Source organism: Neovison vison, chromosome 2 (genome assembly GCF_020171115.1).
Source record: "Neovison vison isolate M4711 chromosome 2, ASM_NN_V1, whole genome shotgun sequence".
Taxonomy (NCBI): Eukaryota; Metazoa; Chordata; class Mammalia; order Carnivora; family Mustelidae; genus Neogale; species Neogale vison.
The window spans coordinates 201,527,941-201,547,844 of record NC_058092.1 but is presented as its reverse complement, the minus strand read 5'-3'; the positions used below and the strand labels follow the sequence as shown (position 1 = coordinate 201,547,844).

The 19,904-nt window shown below is 39.5% G+C and overlaps 1 protein-coding gene across 1 annotated transcript; it reads left to right on the top strand.

The window, feature by feature from the left end:
* The first annotated feature begins 18,704 nt into the window (after positions 1-18,704).
* On the top strand, positions 18,705-19,667 carry LOC122898965 (olfactory receptor 6C74-like). Its single transcript, XM_044236622.1, has one exon. It carries the CDS (start codon positions 18,705-18,707, stop codon positions 19,665-19,667), a length of 963 nt encoding a protein of 320 aa, XP_044092557.1.
* Positions 19,668-19,904: the final 237 nt, after the last annotated feature.

The window sequence follows — 19,904 nt, the reverse complement described above, 5'->3', positions numbered from 1 at the left end:
GTCACCATAATTGAATTGTATTTTACTTAATTGTTTGACTTAGCTAAAACTATTACATTAACTATGCATGATCCACAATACAAACTTAAACATTACTAGTCTCTGCTTTAAATATTTGACTTATTAGATTGCAAATTATTCCCATGGCCAAGTACTCACCAAGAAACAGCTCACAGGAAACAGCTTCTTTGACAATGTGCTGCTTTTTTCTTCCCACAAACCAGGATCTTTCTTTAAAGCTAATGGAAGGAGGAGGTGAGATGTACTTATTAGGGAACTTTTAAAGAAATCAATGAATGCCTATGTCTTAAATTAATAGGAGATTCTTAAAGCTAATTTTTTTCATGGAAGACAGAGATTTCTAAACTCTGGAAGATTAACAGTCATAGTTTCCCCCTATGGCAACTGGAATGATAAATCCTAGACCAAGACAATAGAAACTGCTATAAATATGCACAAGAATATGCTGATGTAACCATTTAAAATTCCTGAACAAATTTATATCCATTCTATGGGATACAATGACACAGTCCATCATGAACATCAAATCTGGTGGATTGTGCATCCAAAAACAGAAGAGAGTCAGGAAGTAGAAACAACAAACGTTACTTTCCTTTGGACTCTGTTGCTAGTCACTTTCTTAGCAACTAGTTGCTTCCCACCTTTCAGAGTAGGTGAAGATCAATGAAGTCATAAATGAGAATATATTCAAGTGCCCTGATGGTATATTTACCACAGAGTTATTTACCATCCCTCATGAGGACACACAGGACCCAAAAGGACAGACCTCTGGAATAGTCAAGATTCATTAGAGGAGTACCAAAAAAAGGGAACACAAACTTAAACCACAACAGAGTCCCAGAGGACATTTAATTGTTCATATTTGGAAATTAAGATTTTATTTATTTTTTAAGATTTTATTTATTTGTCAGAGAGAGAGAATGAGCACAGGCAGACAGAATGGCAGGCAGAAGCAGAAGGAGAAGCAGGTTCCCTGCTGAGCAAGTAGCCCGATGTGGGACTCGAAATGAGAAATTTCAGCAGAAACATACCTGAATAACCATTTTACTGCATGTTGTAGCATACTATCACCATCCTCAGAAGCCTATGCAGTCCTTTGTACAAGTCCTCAAAGGTTTATTTGCCATGAGTGCCCTAGATTTGCAAAATTTATAAGGTCCTGAATTACATATGTCAAAAAAGACAAGCTTAGGCATCAGAAAGAATGTTGTACAATTGCCCTCGCTTGCTTTTTTTCCTTTTTAACCTGGTATTTTCTTTAATGAGGTATAATTTATACACTGTAAAATGCATAAATTTTAATTACAAGTTGATAATTTTCTGCATATGTAAATGTCTATGTAACCACTACCCAAACTATAGAAATTCCCATCTCATCACAAGTGTCCTTGTGCCCCGTCCTAGTCAGTAGCCCACACCAAGAGAAAACAACTAAAGAACTACTTTTATTTCTGTCATCGAAATTTACTTTTGCCACCTCTTGAAATTCATTTATGTTTAACCCACTGAGCCATCCATGCGCCCCTGAAATTCATTTAAATGGAACACAGCATATGTCTGGCTTTAGTTTTCCTCAGATTCCTCAGAGTTATCCGTGCTGTCACATGAACCAATGATTAATTCTTTTGTATTGTTTTGTAGTAGGTCGTTATCTATGTATATCACCGTTTTCCATTCTCTCACTGAAGGACATTTATGTCCTTTCCAATTAAGGGCTACTATGAATACATTATGAATATTCTTCTACAAGTCTTTTTGAAGACAGCATTCATTTCTCTTGAGTATATGGCTTGGAGTAAAAGTATTGAATTAATTATAAAATAAGTGAGGGAGGAGTAAAGATGGCGGAGAAGTTGCAGGCTGAGACTACCTCAGCTAGCAGGAGATCAGCTAGAGAGCTTATCTAAAGATTGCAAACACCTGCAAATCCATCGGCAGATCGAGGAGAAGAAGAACAGCAATTCTAGAAACAGAAAAACAACCACTTTCTGAAAGGTAGGACTGGCGGAGAAGTGAATCCAAAGCGACGGGAAGATAGAACCCGGGGGGAGGGGCCGGCTCCCGTCAAGCGGCGGAGCAACGGAGCACAAAATCAGGACTTTTAAAAGTCTGTTCCGCTGAGGGACATCGCTCCGGAGGCTAAACCGGGGCGAAGCCCACACGGGGTCGGCGTGACCTCAGGTCCTGCGGGGTCACAGAAGGATCGGGGGTGTCCGAGTGTCGCAGAGCTTGCGGATATTGGAATGGGAAAGCCGGCTGCAGAGACAGAGCCGACAGTAAGCTCGCAGCTTGGAGTTGCCTTGAACCGGTCGCAAGCTCGGTGAGCTCGGAGCGCAGCCGGAGGTTGGGCAGACGCGAGTTACTGGGAGCTGTTCGCTGAGGGCGCACAGGGGAGCGGGACCCCAGGCTCTCGGCTCCTCCGGGCCGGAGACCAGGAGGCCGCCATTTGTATTCCCGTCCTCCGGAACTCTACGGAAAGCGCTCAGGGAACAAAAGCTCCTGAAAGCAAAGCCGAGCAGATCACTCAGCCCGGCCGCTGGTAAGGGCGGTGTAATTCCGTCTGGGGCAAAGACACTTGAGAATCACTACACCAGGCCCCTCCCCCAGAAGATCAACAAGAAATCCAGGCAAGACCAAGTTCACCTACCAAGGAGTGCAGTTTCAATACCAAGGAGAGAGCAGCAGAATTCCAGAGGAGGAGAAAACAAACCACGGAACTCATGGCTTTCTGCCTGTGATTTTTCAGTCTTGCAGTTAATTTAATTTTTTTCTTTTTCATTTTTTTTCTCTTCTTCTGCTAAAATTTTTTATAACTTTTACCCTTTTCTCTTTTAATGTTTTTTAACTAGATTATCTAATATATATATTTTTCTTTTTTATACTTTTCTTTATTCATTTTCTTTTTTTAATTCTTTTTTTTTCTTTTTTTTCTTTCTTTCTTTTTGAACCTTTTTTTATCCCCAAATCAGAAGAGATCCTAATCTCTTCAATCTTTTTTTTCTTAATTCTTTTTTAAATTCTTGATTGAATTTTTAATTCAATCTCTTTTTTTTAATTCTTTTTTTCTTTCTTTCTTTTTGAACCTCTTTTTATCCCCAAATCAGAAGAGATCCCAATCAGAAGAGATTGGGAGATCCCAATCAGAAGAGATTGGGAGATCCCAATCAAAGGAGATCCCAATCAGAGGAGATCCCTCACCCAATCGTCAGGGGGGAGAAATCCCCCCTCACGATTTGGGATCTCTTCTGATTTGGTTAAACCATATTTTCCTGGGATTGTTGCCACCCTTTTAGTATTTTACTTGCTCCTTCATATACTCTTAGCTGGACAAAATGACAAGACGGAAAAATTCACAACAAAAAAAAGAACAAGAGGCAGTACTGAAGGCTAGGGACCTAATCAATACAGACATTGGTAATATGTCAGATCTAGAGTTCAAAATGACAATTCTCAAGGTTATAGCCGGGCTTGAAAAAGGCATGGAAGATATTAGAGAAACCCTCTCCAGAGATATAAAAGCCCTTTCTGGAGAAATAAAAGAACTAAAATCCAACCAAGTTGAAATCAAAAAAGCTATTAATGAAGTTCAATTAAAAATGGAGGCTCTCACTGCTAGGATAAATGAGGCAGAAGAAAGAATTAGCGATATAGAAGACCAAATGACAGAGAATAAAGAAGCTGAGCAAAAGAGGGACAAACAGCTACTGGACCATGAGGGGAGAATTCGAGAGATAAATGACACCATAAGACGAAACAACATTAGAATAATTGGGATTCCAGAAGAAGAAGAAAGAGAGAGGGGAGCAGAAGGTATACTGGAGAGAATTATTGGGGAGAATTTCCCCAATATGGCAAAGGGAACGAGTATCAAAATTCAGGAGGTTCAGAGAGCACCCCTCAAAATCAATAAGAGTAGGCCCACACCCCGTCACCTAATAGTAAAATTTACAAGCCTTAGTGACAAAGAGAAAATCCTGAAAGCAGCCCGGGAAAAGAAGTCTGTAACATACAATGGTAAAAGTATTAGATTGGCAGCTGACTTATCCACAGAGACCTGGCAGGCCAGAAAGAGCTGGCATGACATTTTCAGAGCACTAAACGAGAAAAACATGCAGCCAAGAATACTATATCCAGCTAGGCTATCATTGAAAATAGAAGGAGAGATTAAAAGCTTCCAGGACAAACAAAAACTGAAAGAATTTGCAAACACCAAACCAGCGCTACAGGAAATACTGAAAGGGGTCCTCTAAGCAAAGAGAGAGCCTACAAGTGGTAGATCAGAAAGGAACAGAGACAATATACAGTAACAGTCACCTTACAGGCAATACAATGGCACTAAAATCATATCTCTCAATAGTTACCCTGAATGTTAATGGGCTAAATGCCCCAATCAAAAGACACAGGGTATCAGAATGGATAAAAAAACAAAACCCATCTATATGTTGCCTCCAAGAAACTCATTTTAAACCCGAAGACACCTCCAGACTTAAAGTGAGGGGGTGGAAAAGAATTTACCATGCTAATGGACATCAGAAAAAAGCAGGAGTGGCAATCCTTATATCAGATCAATTAGATTTTAAGCCAAAGACTATAATAAGAGATGAGGAAGGACACTATATCATACTCAAAGGGTCTGTCCAACAAGAAGATCTAACAATTTTAAATATCTATGCCCCCAACGTGGGCGCAGCCAACTATATAAACCAATTAATAACAAAATCAAAGAAACACATCAACAATAATACAATAATAGTAGGGGACTTTAACACTCCCCTCACTGAAATGGACAGATCATCCAAGCAAAAGATCAACAGGGAAATAAAGGCCTTAAATGATACACTGGATGAGATGGACATCACAGATATATTCAGAACATTTCATCCCAAAGCAACAGAATACACATTCTTCTCTAGTGCACATGGAACATTCTCCAGAATAGATCACATCCTCGGTCCTAAATCAGGACTCAACCGGTATCAAAAGATTGGGATCATTCCCTGCATATTTTCAGACCACAATGCTCTGAAGCTAGAACTCAACCACAAGAGGAAGTTTGGAAAGAACACAAATACATGGAGACTAAACAGCATCCTTCTAAAGAATGAATGGGTCAACCGGGAAATTAAAGAAGAATTGAAAAAAATCATGGAAACAAATGATAATGAAAATACAACGGTTCAAAATCTGTGGGACACAACAAAGGCAGTCCTGAGAGGAAAATATATAGCGGTACAAGCTTTTCTCAAGAAACAAGAAAGGTCTCAGGTACACAACCTAACCCTACACCTAAAGGAGCTGGAGAAAGAACAAGAAAGAAACCCTAAGCCCAGCAGGAGAAGAGAAATCATAAAGATCAGAGCAGAAATCAATGAAATAGAAACCAAAAAAACAATAGAACAAATCAACCAAACTAGGAGCTGGTTCTTTGAAAGAATTAATAAAATTGATAAACCCTTCGCCAGACTTATCAAAAAGAAAAGAGAAAGGACCCAAATAAATAAAATCATGAATGAAAGAGGAGAGATCACAACTAACACCAAAGAAATACAAACTATTATAAGAACATACTATGAGCAACTCTACGCCAACAAATTTGACAATCTGGAAGAAATGGATGCATTCCTAGAAACATATAAACTACCAAAATTGAACCAGGAAGAAATAGAAAGCCTGAACAGACCCATAACCAGTAAGGAGATTGAAACAGTCATTAAAAATCTCCAAACAAACAAAAGCCCAGGGCCAGATGGCTTCCCGGGGGAATTCTACCAAACATTTAAAGAGGAACTAATTCCTATTCTCCTGAAACTGTTCCAAAAAATAGAAATGGAAGGAAAACTCCCAAACTCATTTTATGAGGCCAGCATCACCTTGATCCCAAAACCAGACAAGGATCCCATCAAAAAAGAGAGCTATAGACCAATATCCTTGATGAACACAGATGCAAAAATTCTCACCAAAATACTAGCCAATAGGATTCAACAGTACATTAAAAGGATTATTCACCACGACCAAGTGGGATTTATTCCAGGGCTGCAAGGTTGGTTCAACATCCGCAAATCAGTCAATGTGATACAACACATCAATAAAAGAAAGAACAAGAACCATATGATACTCTCAATAGATGCTGAAAAAGTATTTGACAAAGTACAGCATCCCTTCCTGATCAAAACCCTTCAAAGTGTAGGGATAGAGGGCACATACCTCAATATCATCAAAGCCATCTATGAAAAACCCACTGCAAATATCATTCTCAATGGAGAAAAACTGAAAGCTTTTCCACTAAGGTCAGGAACACGGCAGGGATGTCCATTATCACCACTGCTATTCAACATAGTACTAGAAGTCCTAGCCTCAGCAATCAGACAACAAAAGGAAATTAAAGGCATCCAAATCGGCAAAGAAGAAGTCAAATTATCACTCTTCGCAGATGATATGATACTCTATGTGGAAAACCCAAAAGACTCCACTCCCAAACTGCTAGAACTTATACAGGAATTCAGTAAAGTGTCAGGATATAAGATCAATGCACAGAAATCAGTTGCATTTCTCTACACCAACAACAAGACAGAAGAAAGAGAAATTAAGGAGTCAATCCCATTTACAATTGCACCCCAAACCATAAGATACCTAGGAATAAACCTAACCAAAGAGGCTAAGAATCTATACTCAGAAAACTATAAAGTACTCATGAAAGAAATTGAGGAAGACACAAAGAAAGGGAAAAATGTTCCATGCTCCTGGATTGGAAGAATAAATATTGTGAAAATGTCTATGCTACCTAAAGCAATCTACACATTTAATGCAATTCCTATCAAAGTACCATCCATCTTTTTCAAAGAAATGGAACAAATAATTTTAAAATTTATATGGAACCAGAAAAGACCTCGAATAGCCAAAGGGATATTGAAAAACAAAGCCAAAGTTGGTGGCATCACAATTCCGGACTTCAAGCTTTATTACAAAGCTGTCATCATCAAGACAGCATGGTACTGGCACAAAAACAGACACATAGACCAATGGAACAGAATAGAGAGCCCAGAAATAGACCCTCAACTCTATGGTCAACTAATCTTCGACAAAGCAGGAAAGAATGTCCAATGGAAAAAAGACAGCCTCTTCAATAAATGGTGTTGGGAAAATTGGACAGCCACGTGCAGAAAAATGAAATTGGACCATTTCCTTACACCACACACAAAAATAGATTCAAAATGGATTAAGGACCTCAATGTGAGAAAGGAATCCATCAAAATCCTTGAGGAGAACACAGGCAGCAACCTCTTCGACCTCAGCCGCAGCAACATCTTCCTAGGAACATCGCCAAAGGCAAGGGAAACAAGGGCAAAAATGAACTTTTGGGATTTCATCAAAATCAAAAGCTTTTGCACAGCAAAGGAAACAGTTAACAAAACCAAAAGACAACTGACAGAATGGGAGAAGATATTTGCAAACGACATATCAGATAAAGGACTAGTGTCCAAGATCTATAAAGAACTTAACAAACTCAACACCCAAAGAACAAATAATCCAATCAAGAAATGGGCAGAGGACATGAACAGACGTTTCTGCCAAGAAGACATCCAGATGGCCAACAGACACATGAAAAAGTGCTCCAGGGAAATACAGGGAAATACAAATCAAAACCACAATGAGATATCACCTCACACCAGTCAGAATGGCTAAAATCAACAAGTCAGGAAATGACAGATGCTGGCGAGGATGCGGAGAAAGGGGAACCCTCCTACACTGTTGGTGGGAATGCAAGCTGGTGCAACCACTCTGGAAAACAGCATGGAGGTTCCTCAAAATGTTGAAAATAGAACTGCCCTATGACCCAGCAATTGCACTACTGGGAATTTACCCTAAAGATACAAACGTAGTGATCCAAAGGGGCACGTGCACCCGAATGTTTATAGCAGCAATGTCCACAATAGCCAAACTATGGAAAGAACCTAGATGTCCATCAACAGATGAATGGATCAAGAAGATGTGGTATATATACACAATGGAATACTATGCAGCCATCAAAAGAAACGAAATCTTGCCATTTGCGACAACATGGACGGAACTAGAGCGTATCATGCTTAGCGAAATAAGTCAAGCGGAGAAAGACAACTATCATATGATCTCCCTGATATGAGGGAGTGGTGATGCAACATGGGGGCTTAAGTGGGTAGGAGAAGAATCCATGAAACAAGATGGGATAGGGAGGGAGACAAACCATAAGTGACTCTTAATCTCACGAAACAAACTGTGGGTTGCTGGGGGGAGGGGGGTTGGGAGAAGGTGGGTAGGGTTATGGACATTGGGGAGGGTATGTGCTTTTGGGTAAATTGGAAGGGGAGATGAACCATGAGAGACTATGGACTCTGAAAAACAGTCTGAGGGGTTTGAAGTGGCGAGGGGGTGGGAGGTTGGGGTACCAGGTGGTGGGTATTATAGAGGGCACAGCTTGCATGGAGCACTGGGTGTGGTGAAAAAAATAATGAATACTGTTTTTCTGAAAATAAATAAATTGGAAAAAAAATAATTATAGAATAAGTCTTAGCACTATAAGAAATCGCAAAACAAGTTCCCAAATTGGATTTAGGTTCTCAATAGCAATGTATGAGAATTCAAAATGCTCCATATTATCACACTAGTCTTGTAAGTCACTTTTAATTGAACACATTCTCTGTAAATTGGTTCGGCCACTATGGAAAACAATATGGAGATTCCTCAAAAATTTCAAAATAGAACTACCTTATGATCCAGAAATTCTACTTCTGAGCATATATCCAAAGGAAATAAAAACAAGATATTGAAAGATATCTGCACTACCATATTTATCACAGCATTAGTCACAATGGCCAATATATGAAAACAGCCATCAGTGGATGAATGGGTAAAGAGGACATTGTGTGTGTGTGTGTGTGTGTGTGTGTGTGTGTGTGTGTGTGTATAACATGTATATATGCATACATTATATATAACATGTATATAATACGTATACATGATACATTATGTATGCATATATACTGTGTATGTAATGTATATATATAATACATTCACATTATATATAAAATAATATGTGTATGTGTGTATGTATATGTATATAATGTATTAATATATATAATATATAATTTATATATTAATATATAATTATTAAGCCTTGAGAAAGAAAGAAATCCTAACATTTCTGACAACATGTATGGTCCTAGAGGACATTATGCAAAGTGAAATAAGTCAGAGAAGGATAAATAACATATCTGATATTTCTTTTTTCTTGTCAGTCTTGTTATGAGTTAAACAATTTTGTGAGTCATTTCAAAGAACCAACTTTTTATTTTTTTATTGCTTGTTTTCTATTCTGTTGGTTTATATATATTTGCATTCATATTTATATGAATTCATACTTATTTGCATACTTCAGTTGTAATTTCCTTTTACATTCCTACCATTTAAAACTGAACATCTAAATGATCAATTTTATAGTTATTTCTAATATAAATATTAATGCTATGAAGTTTCCTCTAAGCATGGCTTTAGGTTGCATTTCAGAAATTTTGCTTTGTTGTGTTAATATTTTTGCATCCAAAATATTTTCAGATTGTCTTAGTAAAATTTTCTGTAATCCAAGAGTGATATAGAAATGTATTGTTTATATCCAAGTATTGAGGAATTTTCTAGATGAATCATTGTAATTGATTTGTTTAATTCAATTGTGACTAGAGAACGTATTCTATCGTATTCTGTATTTTCAGTCCTTTAACATATTTTGAGATTTATTTTACAACCCAGCATAAAATATATCTTGAAATTTCTTTTTTTTTTTTGTAGTTTTAAGTTTTTATTTAAAGTCCAGTTAGTTAAGATACAGTGTAATATTAGTTTTAGGAGAATGGTAATTCATCACTTATATATAATACCCAGTGCTTATCAAAAGTGCCCTCCTTAATATCCATCACCCATTTACCCCACCCTCCAACATGCCTCCGCTCCAGCAACCCTCCAGTTCTATTCATGTCCTTGTAAATGATATGATTTCATCTTTTTTTGATAACTAAATTCCTGTGTGTGTGTGTGTGTGTGTGTGTATACCACATCTTCTTTATCCATTCATCTGTCAATGGACATCTTTCCAGAGAAGATTCTACGTTATCTTTATCTTTTTTCCTCAACAAGAAACTTGTAATTTTTCCTTCTGGCTGCTTTTAAGATGTTCAATTTATCATTGGTTTTAGGCAGTTTATTGCGTGCCTTGGTGTAGATATTTTCATTTTCCTAATTTTTGGGTTTTACTGAGATTTTTGGTTCTGTTTTCATGAAATTTAGAAAATTTTGGCCATCATTTCCTTGAACCTTTTTTTGTCATCCCCCTCTACACATAAACTTCTCCTTCAGAAATTTAATATGCATGTGGATTACCTAAAGTTGCCCCATACTTTACTGATGATCTTTTCGATTTTAGGTAGATTACTTTGTGTTTAACTTTCTGTATCTTCAAATTTGCAAATCTTTAATCTGCAACGTCTAAGATGATATTCATTCCATCTATTAAAATTATTCAGAAAAATTCTGACACAAATAAGTGCAATTTTCTTTTTTTAAAGCCACTTGTTTCACTTAAGATTGACATACAGGAAGTTGAAGGGCAAGGTGGTGGGGTTTGTGGGGTAGAGAAGAAAAAGGTGAAACAAGATGGGATTGGGAGGGAGACAAACCAAAAGAGAATCTTAATCTCACAAAACAGAGGGTTGCTGCGGGGAGGGGGTTAGGAAGAGGGTGGTTGGGTTATGGACATTGGAGAAGATATGCGCTATGGTGAGTGCTGTGAAGTGTGTAAACCTGGCAATTGACAGACCTGTACCACTGGGGCTAATAATTTAATTGTATGGTAATTAAAAAAAATTTTTAAAGAACTAGAAAAGATAAACTCAAAATGGATAAAAGACCTCAATGTGAGACAGGAATCCATCAGAATCCTAGAGGAGAACATAGGCAGTAATCTCTTCGATATCAGCCACAGCAACTTCTTTCAAGATACATCTCCAAAGGCAAAGGAAACGAAAGTGAAAATAAACTTCTGGGACTTCAAAATCAAAAGCTTCTGCACAGCAAAGGAAACAGTCAAAAAAACAAAGAGGCAACCACGGAATGGGAGAAGATATTTGCAAATGACAGTACAGACAAAAGGTTGATATCCAGGATCTATAATGAACTCCTCAAACTCAACACACACGAAACAGGCAAACACATCAAAAAAATGGGCAGAAGATATGAACAGACACTTCTCCAATCAAGACATACAAATGGCTCTCAGACACATGAAAAAATGCTCATCATCATTAGCCCTCAGGGAGATTCAAGTTAAAACCACACTGAGATATCACCTTACACCAGTTAGAATGGCCAAAATTAACAAAACAGGAAACAACATGTGTTGGAGAGGATGTGGAGAAAGGGGAACCCTCTTACACTGTTGGTGGGAATGCAAGTTGGTGCAGCCTCTTTGGAGAACAGTGTGGAGATTCCTCAAGAAATTAAAAATAGAGCTTCCCTATGACCCTGCAATTGCACTCCTGGGTATTTATCCCAAAGACACAGATGTCGTGAAAAGAAGGGTCATCTGTACCCCAATGTTTATAGCAGCAATGGTCACGGTCGCCAAACTATGGAAAGAACCAAGATGCCCTTCAACGGAGGAATGGATAAGGAAGATGTGGTCCATATACACTATGGAGTATTATGCCTCCATCAGAAAGGATGAATACCCAACTTTTGTAGCAACATGGCCGGGACTGGAAGAGATTATGCTGAGTGAAATCAGTCAAGCAGAGAGAGTCAATTATCATATGGTTTCACTTATTTGTGGAGCATAACAAATAGCATGGAGGACAAGGGGCATTAGAGAGGAGTAGGGAATTTGGGTAAATTGGAAGGGGAGGTGAACCATGAGAGACTATGGACTCTGAAAAACAATCTGAGGGGTTTGAAGTGGTGGGGGGTGAGAGGTTGGGGTACCAGGTGGTGGGTATTATAGAGGGCACGGATTGCATGGAGCACTGGCTGTGGTGAAAAAATAATGAATACTGTTTTTCTGAAAATAAATAAATTGAAAAACAAAACAAAACAAACAAACAAACAAACAAACAAAAAAACAAAGAGGCAACCCACGGAATGGGAGAAGATATTTGCAAATGATAGTACAGACAAAAGGTTGATATCCAGGATCTATAATGAACTTCTCAAACTCAACACACACAAAACAGACAATCATATCAAAAAATGGGCGGAAGATATGAACAGAGACTTCTCCAATGAAGACATACAAATGGCTATCAGACACATGAAAAAATGTTCATCATCACTAGCCATCAGGGATATTCAAATTAAAACCACATTGAGATATCACCTTACACCAGTTAGAATGGCCAAAATTAACAAAACAGGAAACAACCTGTGTTGGAGGGGATGTGGAGAAAGGGGAACCCTCTTACACTGTTGGTGGGAATGCAGGTTGGTGCAGCCTCTTTGGAGAACAGTGTGGAGATTTCTCAAGGAATTAAAAATAGAACTTCCCCATGACCCTGCCATTGCACTCCTGGGTAATTACCCCAAAGATACAGATGTAGTGAAAACAAGGGCCATCTGTACCCCAATGTTTATAGCAGCAATGGCCACGGTCGCCAAACTGTGGAAAGAACCAAGATGCCCTTCAATGGAAGAATGGATAAGGAAAATGTGGTCCATATACACTATGGAGTATTGTGCCTCCATCAGAAAGGATGAATACCCTGTTTTGTCGAAGATTAATTGACCATAGAGTTGAGCGTCCATATCTGGGCTCTCTACTCTGTTCCACTGGTCTATGTGTCTGTTTTTATGCCAGTACCATGCTATCTTGGTGATCACAGCTTTGTAATAAATCTTGAAATCAGGTAAGGTGATGCCGCCAGCTTTATTTTTGTTTTTCAACATTTCCTTAGCGATTCAGGGTCTCTTCTGATTCCATACAAATTTTTGGATTATTTGCTCCAGCTCTTTGAAGAATACCGGTGGTTTTGATCGGAATGGCGTTAAAAGTATAGATTGCTCTAGGCAGTATAGACATTTTAACAATGTTTATTCTTCTGATCCAAGAGCATGGAATGGTCTTCCATCTTTTTGTGTCTTCTTCAATTTCTTTCATGAGTGTTCTGTAATTCCTCGAGTACAGATCCTTTACCTCTTTGGTTAGGTTTATTCCCAGGTATCTTATGGTTCTTGGTGCTATAGTAAATGGAATCGATTCTCTAATTTCCCTTTCTGTATTTTCAATGTTTATAGCAGCAATGGCCACGGTCGCCAAACTGTGGAAAGAACCAAGATGCCCTTCAACGGATGAATGGATAAGGAAGATGTGGTCCATATACACTATGGAGTATTATGCCTCCATCAGAAAGGACGAATACCCAACTTTTGTAGCAACATGGACGGGACTGGAAGAGATTATGCTGAGTGAAATAAGTCAAGCAGAGAGAGTCAATTATCATATGGTTTCACTTATTTGTGGAGCATAACAGAAAGCATGGAGGACACGGGGAGTTAGAGAGAAGGGAGTTGGGGTAAATTGGAAGGGATGTTGAACAATGAGAGACTATGGACTCTGAAAAACAATCTGAGGGGTTTAAAGTGGCGGGGGGTGGGTGGGAGGTTGGGGTACCAGGTGATGGGTATTATAGAGGGCACAGATTGCATGGAGCACTGGGTGTGGTGAAAAAATAATGAATACTGTTATGCTGAAAATAAATAAATTTAATTTAAAAAACTAGAATATTATTTTCTCAGCTGTAACATTCATTAGTTGCTTGATTGTGGGCAATTAGTTTAGTCTCTTCATGCCTATCTTTTCCCATTTGTAAAACAAATAATAATATGTAGCTTATAGGAATATTGTGAAGCACAATTAATTTTTGTAAAGTGCTTTTTAATAATTTCAAAGTCATAGAAATGCAAAATAGCCTTAATTAAAATTTTCTTTTAAAAAGGCAACAAAGAAATCTGGACAGGTTAACTTTCTTTGCCTTCACTTCTCCTCTTGGACTCAGATTGGAAGCTACTAACACTACCATGCTTCTCTTCACATGGTTGGATGAGTAATGGGCATGGTATTAATGAACTCCCTATTTTAGAATTGATGTATTCTGAGTCCTTATTGCTGTTGTTGCCTTAGTTTTATAGAAATTCCAAAAGGGACCATGGCTCTCAGAGTATTATTGTTATTCCTACAGTTCCACCCTCACCCTCGTATTCTGCCTCATGAGAATTTCAGTGGGTTCTGATCCCCACTTTCTGTTCAAATTAGCATCCCCTATGCCCTCTCCCACAATATCATAGATGATGGGATCCACCTTTCCTTAGGCCTCAATTTAGCCTTCTTCCTTAGGAATATAATACTAGAAATTGGAACCATTCTAGGAATAGATCATATTAACCAGACACACCATAAACCAAAATAGTCTTACTATCTAAATCCTGAATATATGTGTAGCCTATTTTTAAGAGTGGCCAGGAGCCAGAAGAGCTAACATAATAGTATTCTGAAGAGGAGAATCCACAGTTTATATTTGCTTAATCTCTGAATATTTTGATAATTATAAATAAAACCTTTAGAACTATTCCTTCCCTAACTAAAACTGTATACTTACACATTCAAAGCACAAGGAATGCTTGAAATGTCCTTGATAAAAGAGATCTCAAGGTGTCCATTCAAAAAGATATAGTGTGTATTGGAGAGCCAAAAGGCACTATCCAAAAAACAGAAAGTAGACCAAAGACAATTAGAAATATTACTTGGAGGGCGCCTGGGTGGCTCAGTGGGTTGAACCTCTGCCTTCCACTCAGGTCGTGATCTCAGGGTCCTGGGATGGAACCCCAAATCAGGCTCTCTTCACAGCAGGAAGCCTGCTACCCCCACTCTCTCTGTCTGCTTCTCTGCCTACTTATGATCTCTCTCTTTAAAAAAAAAAAAAGAAAGAAAAGAAATATTTCTGGGTATCAGCTCACCATACCCTATGCTAGATACAATGTAGAGTTAGTTCAACCCATTTCTTTGATTGTCCACTTTGTAAAACTTCCCATCAAAACCAGATCCTCTCCTCCCACGTTCCCACCATCACACTGTTGCTGGGGCTCGCTCAGATATGATAGGTATTTCTGCACCATGAAGCTGGCACTGAATAATATTAAAACCCCCTGAAAATGAGCCCTGATCTGAGCATGAAAATGTATAGTCTCACATGGCTCTAGCTTTTATAACTCTTCTCCCATTATTCTTTATTTTCCCTTACCTCCAACTGAGGTCCAAGTTTGCCATGAACTGAGAACAGGGTGTATAGATGGACACATGTTCTAAAAGTGATTTTGTATACTTGTAGGAAGGTGGAACCCATATGAATACTCATGAAAGTTTCTATAATATTTGCCTTGACCTTGTAAGATCAGTGATGTTGAGGGCAGATTCAGGCAGAACAAATTTCCAGCTACCATATATCCCGTGATCTCCACCAAATACAAGAGTTTAGTCCCCTTCTCAGGCTCTGATGGGAATCTAGAGGCCATAGAAAAATGGGGCACTCCTGCCACCAATGCTCAGCTGACATACCCAGGAGGAGAAGCACCCCCGAACCCAGTGGTTGCTATGGGTACAGCTTCTCCACCCTCAGGCTCACATCTCTTCCTTTTCTGCATCTAGAAAGATCTGGGGAGCCATATCCCAGAAACTTATCAAGAGCAAGGGGTCTGACTTGTTACAGATGTTACAGAAACCACCTACCATGCCATGCCCCCTTCTTCCCTGAAGAGGAAAAACTGCATGCTTTCCTTTTTCAAAAAGACTAGGGGCTATGGACTCTGAAAAACAATCTGAGGGGTTTGAAGTGGCGGGGGGGTGGGAGGTTGGGGTACCAGGTGGTGGGTATTATAGAGGGCACGGCTTGCATGGAGCACTGGGTGTCGTGAAAAAATAATGAATAATGTTTTTCTGAAAATAAATAAATTGAAAAAAAAAAGACTAGGGAGCACAATGAACACATTCTTCAGAAGAAAATATGCAATGAAAAGAATTATAATGTCAGTGAAAGCATGAAGAATTTGTTAATAAAAAGGAGGCCTTCTCCAGTATCTTTCTAAAAGCCTCATGAAAGCCAGAGTGTGATCCCACTGTTTTTTTTTTTTTTTACCATAAAATATGTTATTTTAACAACTATGCTCTGGTCTCAGTGTATACATCACCTGTAGAAAATTGTAGTCTGGACTTTTACCTACAATCAGGATGAATATTCAACTTGGGACTTTAAAAACCCTTGAGAATTTGTCATATAATTTCCTTGAAAAATCTTGGCAGAGAACAGTGTGGACATCTGGGAGTCAGCGCGACCACACACAAGGGAAGATAAATACAAAGCTTGCATCAGTAATTCTCATTCTCAACAGTAACCAATTAGCTGCCCCTAAGATACCAGCTGTGGCTTTACTTTCTGCCCCTGTCTCTTCAACATCTGATAAGGCTTGGGGGTCCAAGCTCACTTTTTCTGCTCACTGGCTGGGTCCATCCTGCTTGGTGACCAAACAGTCTTGTGGTAAAACTATCACAGAGCCTCAGAACTGCATGTCAGCATCTCTTCACTGTTGATGCAGTAAAACAAGGATGCTTCTCCACGTGGAAAGGTGAGCATATAATGAAAGGGCATATGCAAGAGAAGGTGTTTGGAGCAGGTGTGCCCATGACATGGAGCACTGAGACAGAAGGATCCTTGTCTCAACAGCACCCAGGGCTAAACCAGTAAGAAGCTGTGTGCTCCCATTAACTGCTATAGGAGGTGACAGCAGTATTGCATATTAGGTGGGCTTCTATCACTGGGGGAGGCAGAGCCAGACATTTCATGAGAACCCTAAGTAGTCTAGGAGTCCAGCTCTAGGCCAGAATTCGGAGCAGTGAAATGTGCTTGTTTTAGTCCTTCTGTTCCTTTCTGGGGTTTCAGTGGTCCAGGGTGCCATGTAGCCTTTTTTCACTTTGGAAACAGGGACTGGCAGCCAGAATACTGGCAGCATGTGATGCATATTCACCGCATCCCCTCCCCTTCCCTGACCCAGCCAGGGGCCCCAGAGTGTGCAAATGAGTTTCCTTCTCTTCCCTTTCTCCTCAGCCCAGAGCAAGCTTTTGATTTCTTAGAAGACAATAACTGCAAAGGAGGGAAGCCCTACACCTATATGGTGATCTTGGCTGAGTGCCTGTCCTCAGTCATCCTGCTAACTTGGTGGATTTACTGGGGTCAACAGGAACAGAAGGAGAGGCTCCTTCAGGCTGTGCACTCAGGGGTGAGCTGCTCAGTTCCATGAGTTGCCCCCAGAACACCAGTCCCACAGTGCTTTACTGAGAAGGGCACATACCTCACTGCTGACCTTCAGCCTAGAGTTGATATGAAGGAGCCGAACACCATCCTGAGAGAAGGTACTGATGGAGAGGACTAAAAGAATGTTCACTGAGCTTGGATGTGAGAGTGAGTGCATGAGCGCCAGGTGCCCAGCACATCCTCATAAGTGGGTTAATTCTATGAATTAACTATGAACTACCATCATACACTCTTCTGTGACAGGCCAGAGTGAACCATGTGAAGGTGGGTGGTAAATCCTAGATTTACAACTTAGCTCATACTATTGAGCAGCCCCTAATGCCTCTGGTCTCCAACTCCTTCTATAAAATGCTTGTACTAAAGTAGATCCTCTCTAAGCCCCATGTCATTCCACAGGTCTGTAACACATCAGTGCTATTGTCTAAGGAGAGAAACAATTAAGATAAATAAAGCTAATCTTTCACTTAAGGTTGAGAGGGCATCAAAAATACATTTGTTCCTGTTTTAAAATATTTGGGGGACGTCTGGGAGGCTCAGTGGGTTAAAGCCTCTGCTTTCGGCTCAGGTCATGATCCCAGCGTTCTGGGATCAAGCCCCGCATTGGGCTGTCTGCTTAGCAAGGAGCCTGCTATGCCTCACTCTCTATCTCTCCGCCTGCCTACTTGTGATTTCTGTAAAAAGAAAAAGAAAAGAAAAGAAAAGAAAATATTTTGTCACTGTATTTGGAAACAGCAGTTACTTCAAATTTGGGCATTCTGGCTAAAGTCCCAGTTATGTGACTTAAGATCCCTAGAACTTTCTAAGCTTTAGTTTCTCCTTTTAGAAGGGGATCATGATTGTTATGGTGAGTAACAGAAATACTGAATTTCGGTGATAAGCAGAGAAAAAAATGTAAGTTCTCAACATACGATGATGGACCATAGAATGTATTGCAGATTTTAAAAGGGATAGTCAAAGGAAATATTACTAACATTACTATAATGATACTTACAAATAATATTACAAAAAGAATAAAACATATGACACAAAAATGTTAATAACTCTGCCTACTTAAACTCCAGGAATAATACTAGTGATCATAATACTACACTTAGAATTTAAGAAACACATTAAGAAACTTTGGCACCATATGTCACGTGAGTTACATGATTTATCTTAATTAAGTCTCACAAGAACATGAACAGATAAATTCTATTATATTCATTGCCTAATGTCTAGCCAGCTTCTTGGCTACTGAAATAACTTAATCATGGTCTCCTAAAATCTTTGGGTTCTCTGATGTCTTTATTACAGGTTAGACCAGCAGTGATGATGATGTGGAAACAGATGCCCATGGAAATGGGGAATGGGACAACTGTCCAAGAATTCACCTTGGAGGGGTTTCCTGCCATCCAACACCTGGGAAAGATCCTCTTCCTGGTACACCTTTTGGCCTACCTGGCATCCATTGCAGGCAATGCTGTCATAGTCACCATCACCTGTGCTGACTCCCGGCTCCACACACCTATGTACTTTTTCCTCAGCATTTTCTCCTTCTTTGAGTGTTGTTTTACAAGTACTGTTATTCCTAAGTTGCTGGCCATCTTTCTTTCAGGCAGGCAAACCATTTCCTTTCCTGCCTGTTTCATACAAGCATTTGTATTTGTATTTCTGGGAGCAGCAGGATTCCTCCTCATAGCAGTGATGTCTCTGGATCGGTATGTGGCCATTTGCAAGCCTCTGCATTACCCGACCATCATGAACCTGAAGACTTGCTTCCTCCTGGTCACTGCCTGCTTCACATTGGCCTTTCCCTTTATCACTGGGCTGGTAGTGAAGGTTTTCCAGTTGTCCTTCTGTGGTCCCTGTATCATTCCTCACTTTTTCTGTGACCTTGCCCCCCTGATTCATCTCTCCTGCTCTGATACCAGCTCCACTGAAATGTTGGCCTTTGTCCTCGCTTTGGTTATCCTTTTGACATCTCTTATCATAACCATCATTGCATACAGCAACATAGTAGTCACAATCATACGACTCCCATCAGCCAAAGAGAAAAAGAAAGCTTTTTCCACCTGCTCCTCTCACCTCATAGTTCTCTCTCTGATGTATGGCAGCTGTGTGTTCATATATGTGAAACCAAAGCAAACGAACAGGCTGGAGTCCAACAGGGAGGCTGCCCTTGTGAACACGGTAGTGACCCCATTGCTCAACCCTGTCATCTATACTCTGCGGAACAAGCAAGTCCACCAGGCCCTGAGGGAGACAATGTACAGAATGAAAATATCAAGATGAAAAGAATCACATGAAAAAAATTACCTTTGACTAGAAGAACTTAGAGAACCCAGTGTCCTCATTCTGGCCAATATAGCAGCCCACACAGTTGTAGTACAGGGTCTCTAGCAGATCTCACGTGACCTAGCACATCCTTTTACAAAATGGAAATCTGCTTTTGCAAGGTCACATTTTACCTTGATGCACATACTATCTTCTCTCTAAATATTCCACATTTTCATGACAATTGATTAACCG

What these genes read in the sequence shown, in the direction of transcription:
- LOC122898965 (XM_044236622.1), top strand. Translation starts at nt 18,705, where the DNA reads ATGATGATGTGGAAACAGATGCCCATGGAAATGGGGAATGGGACAACT.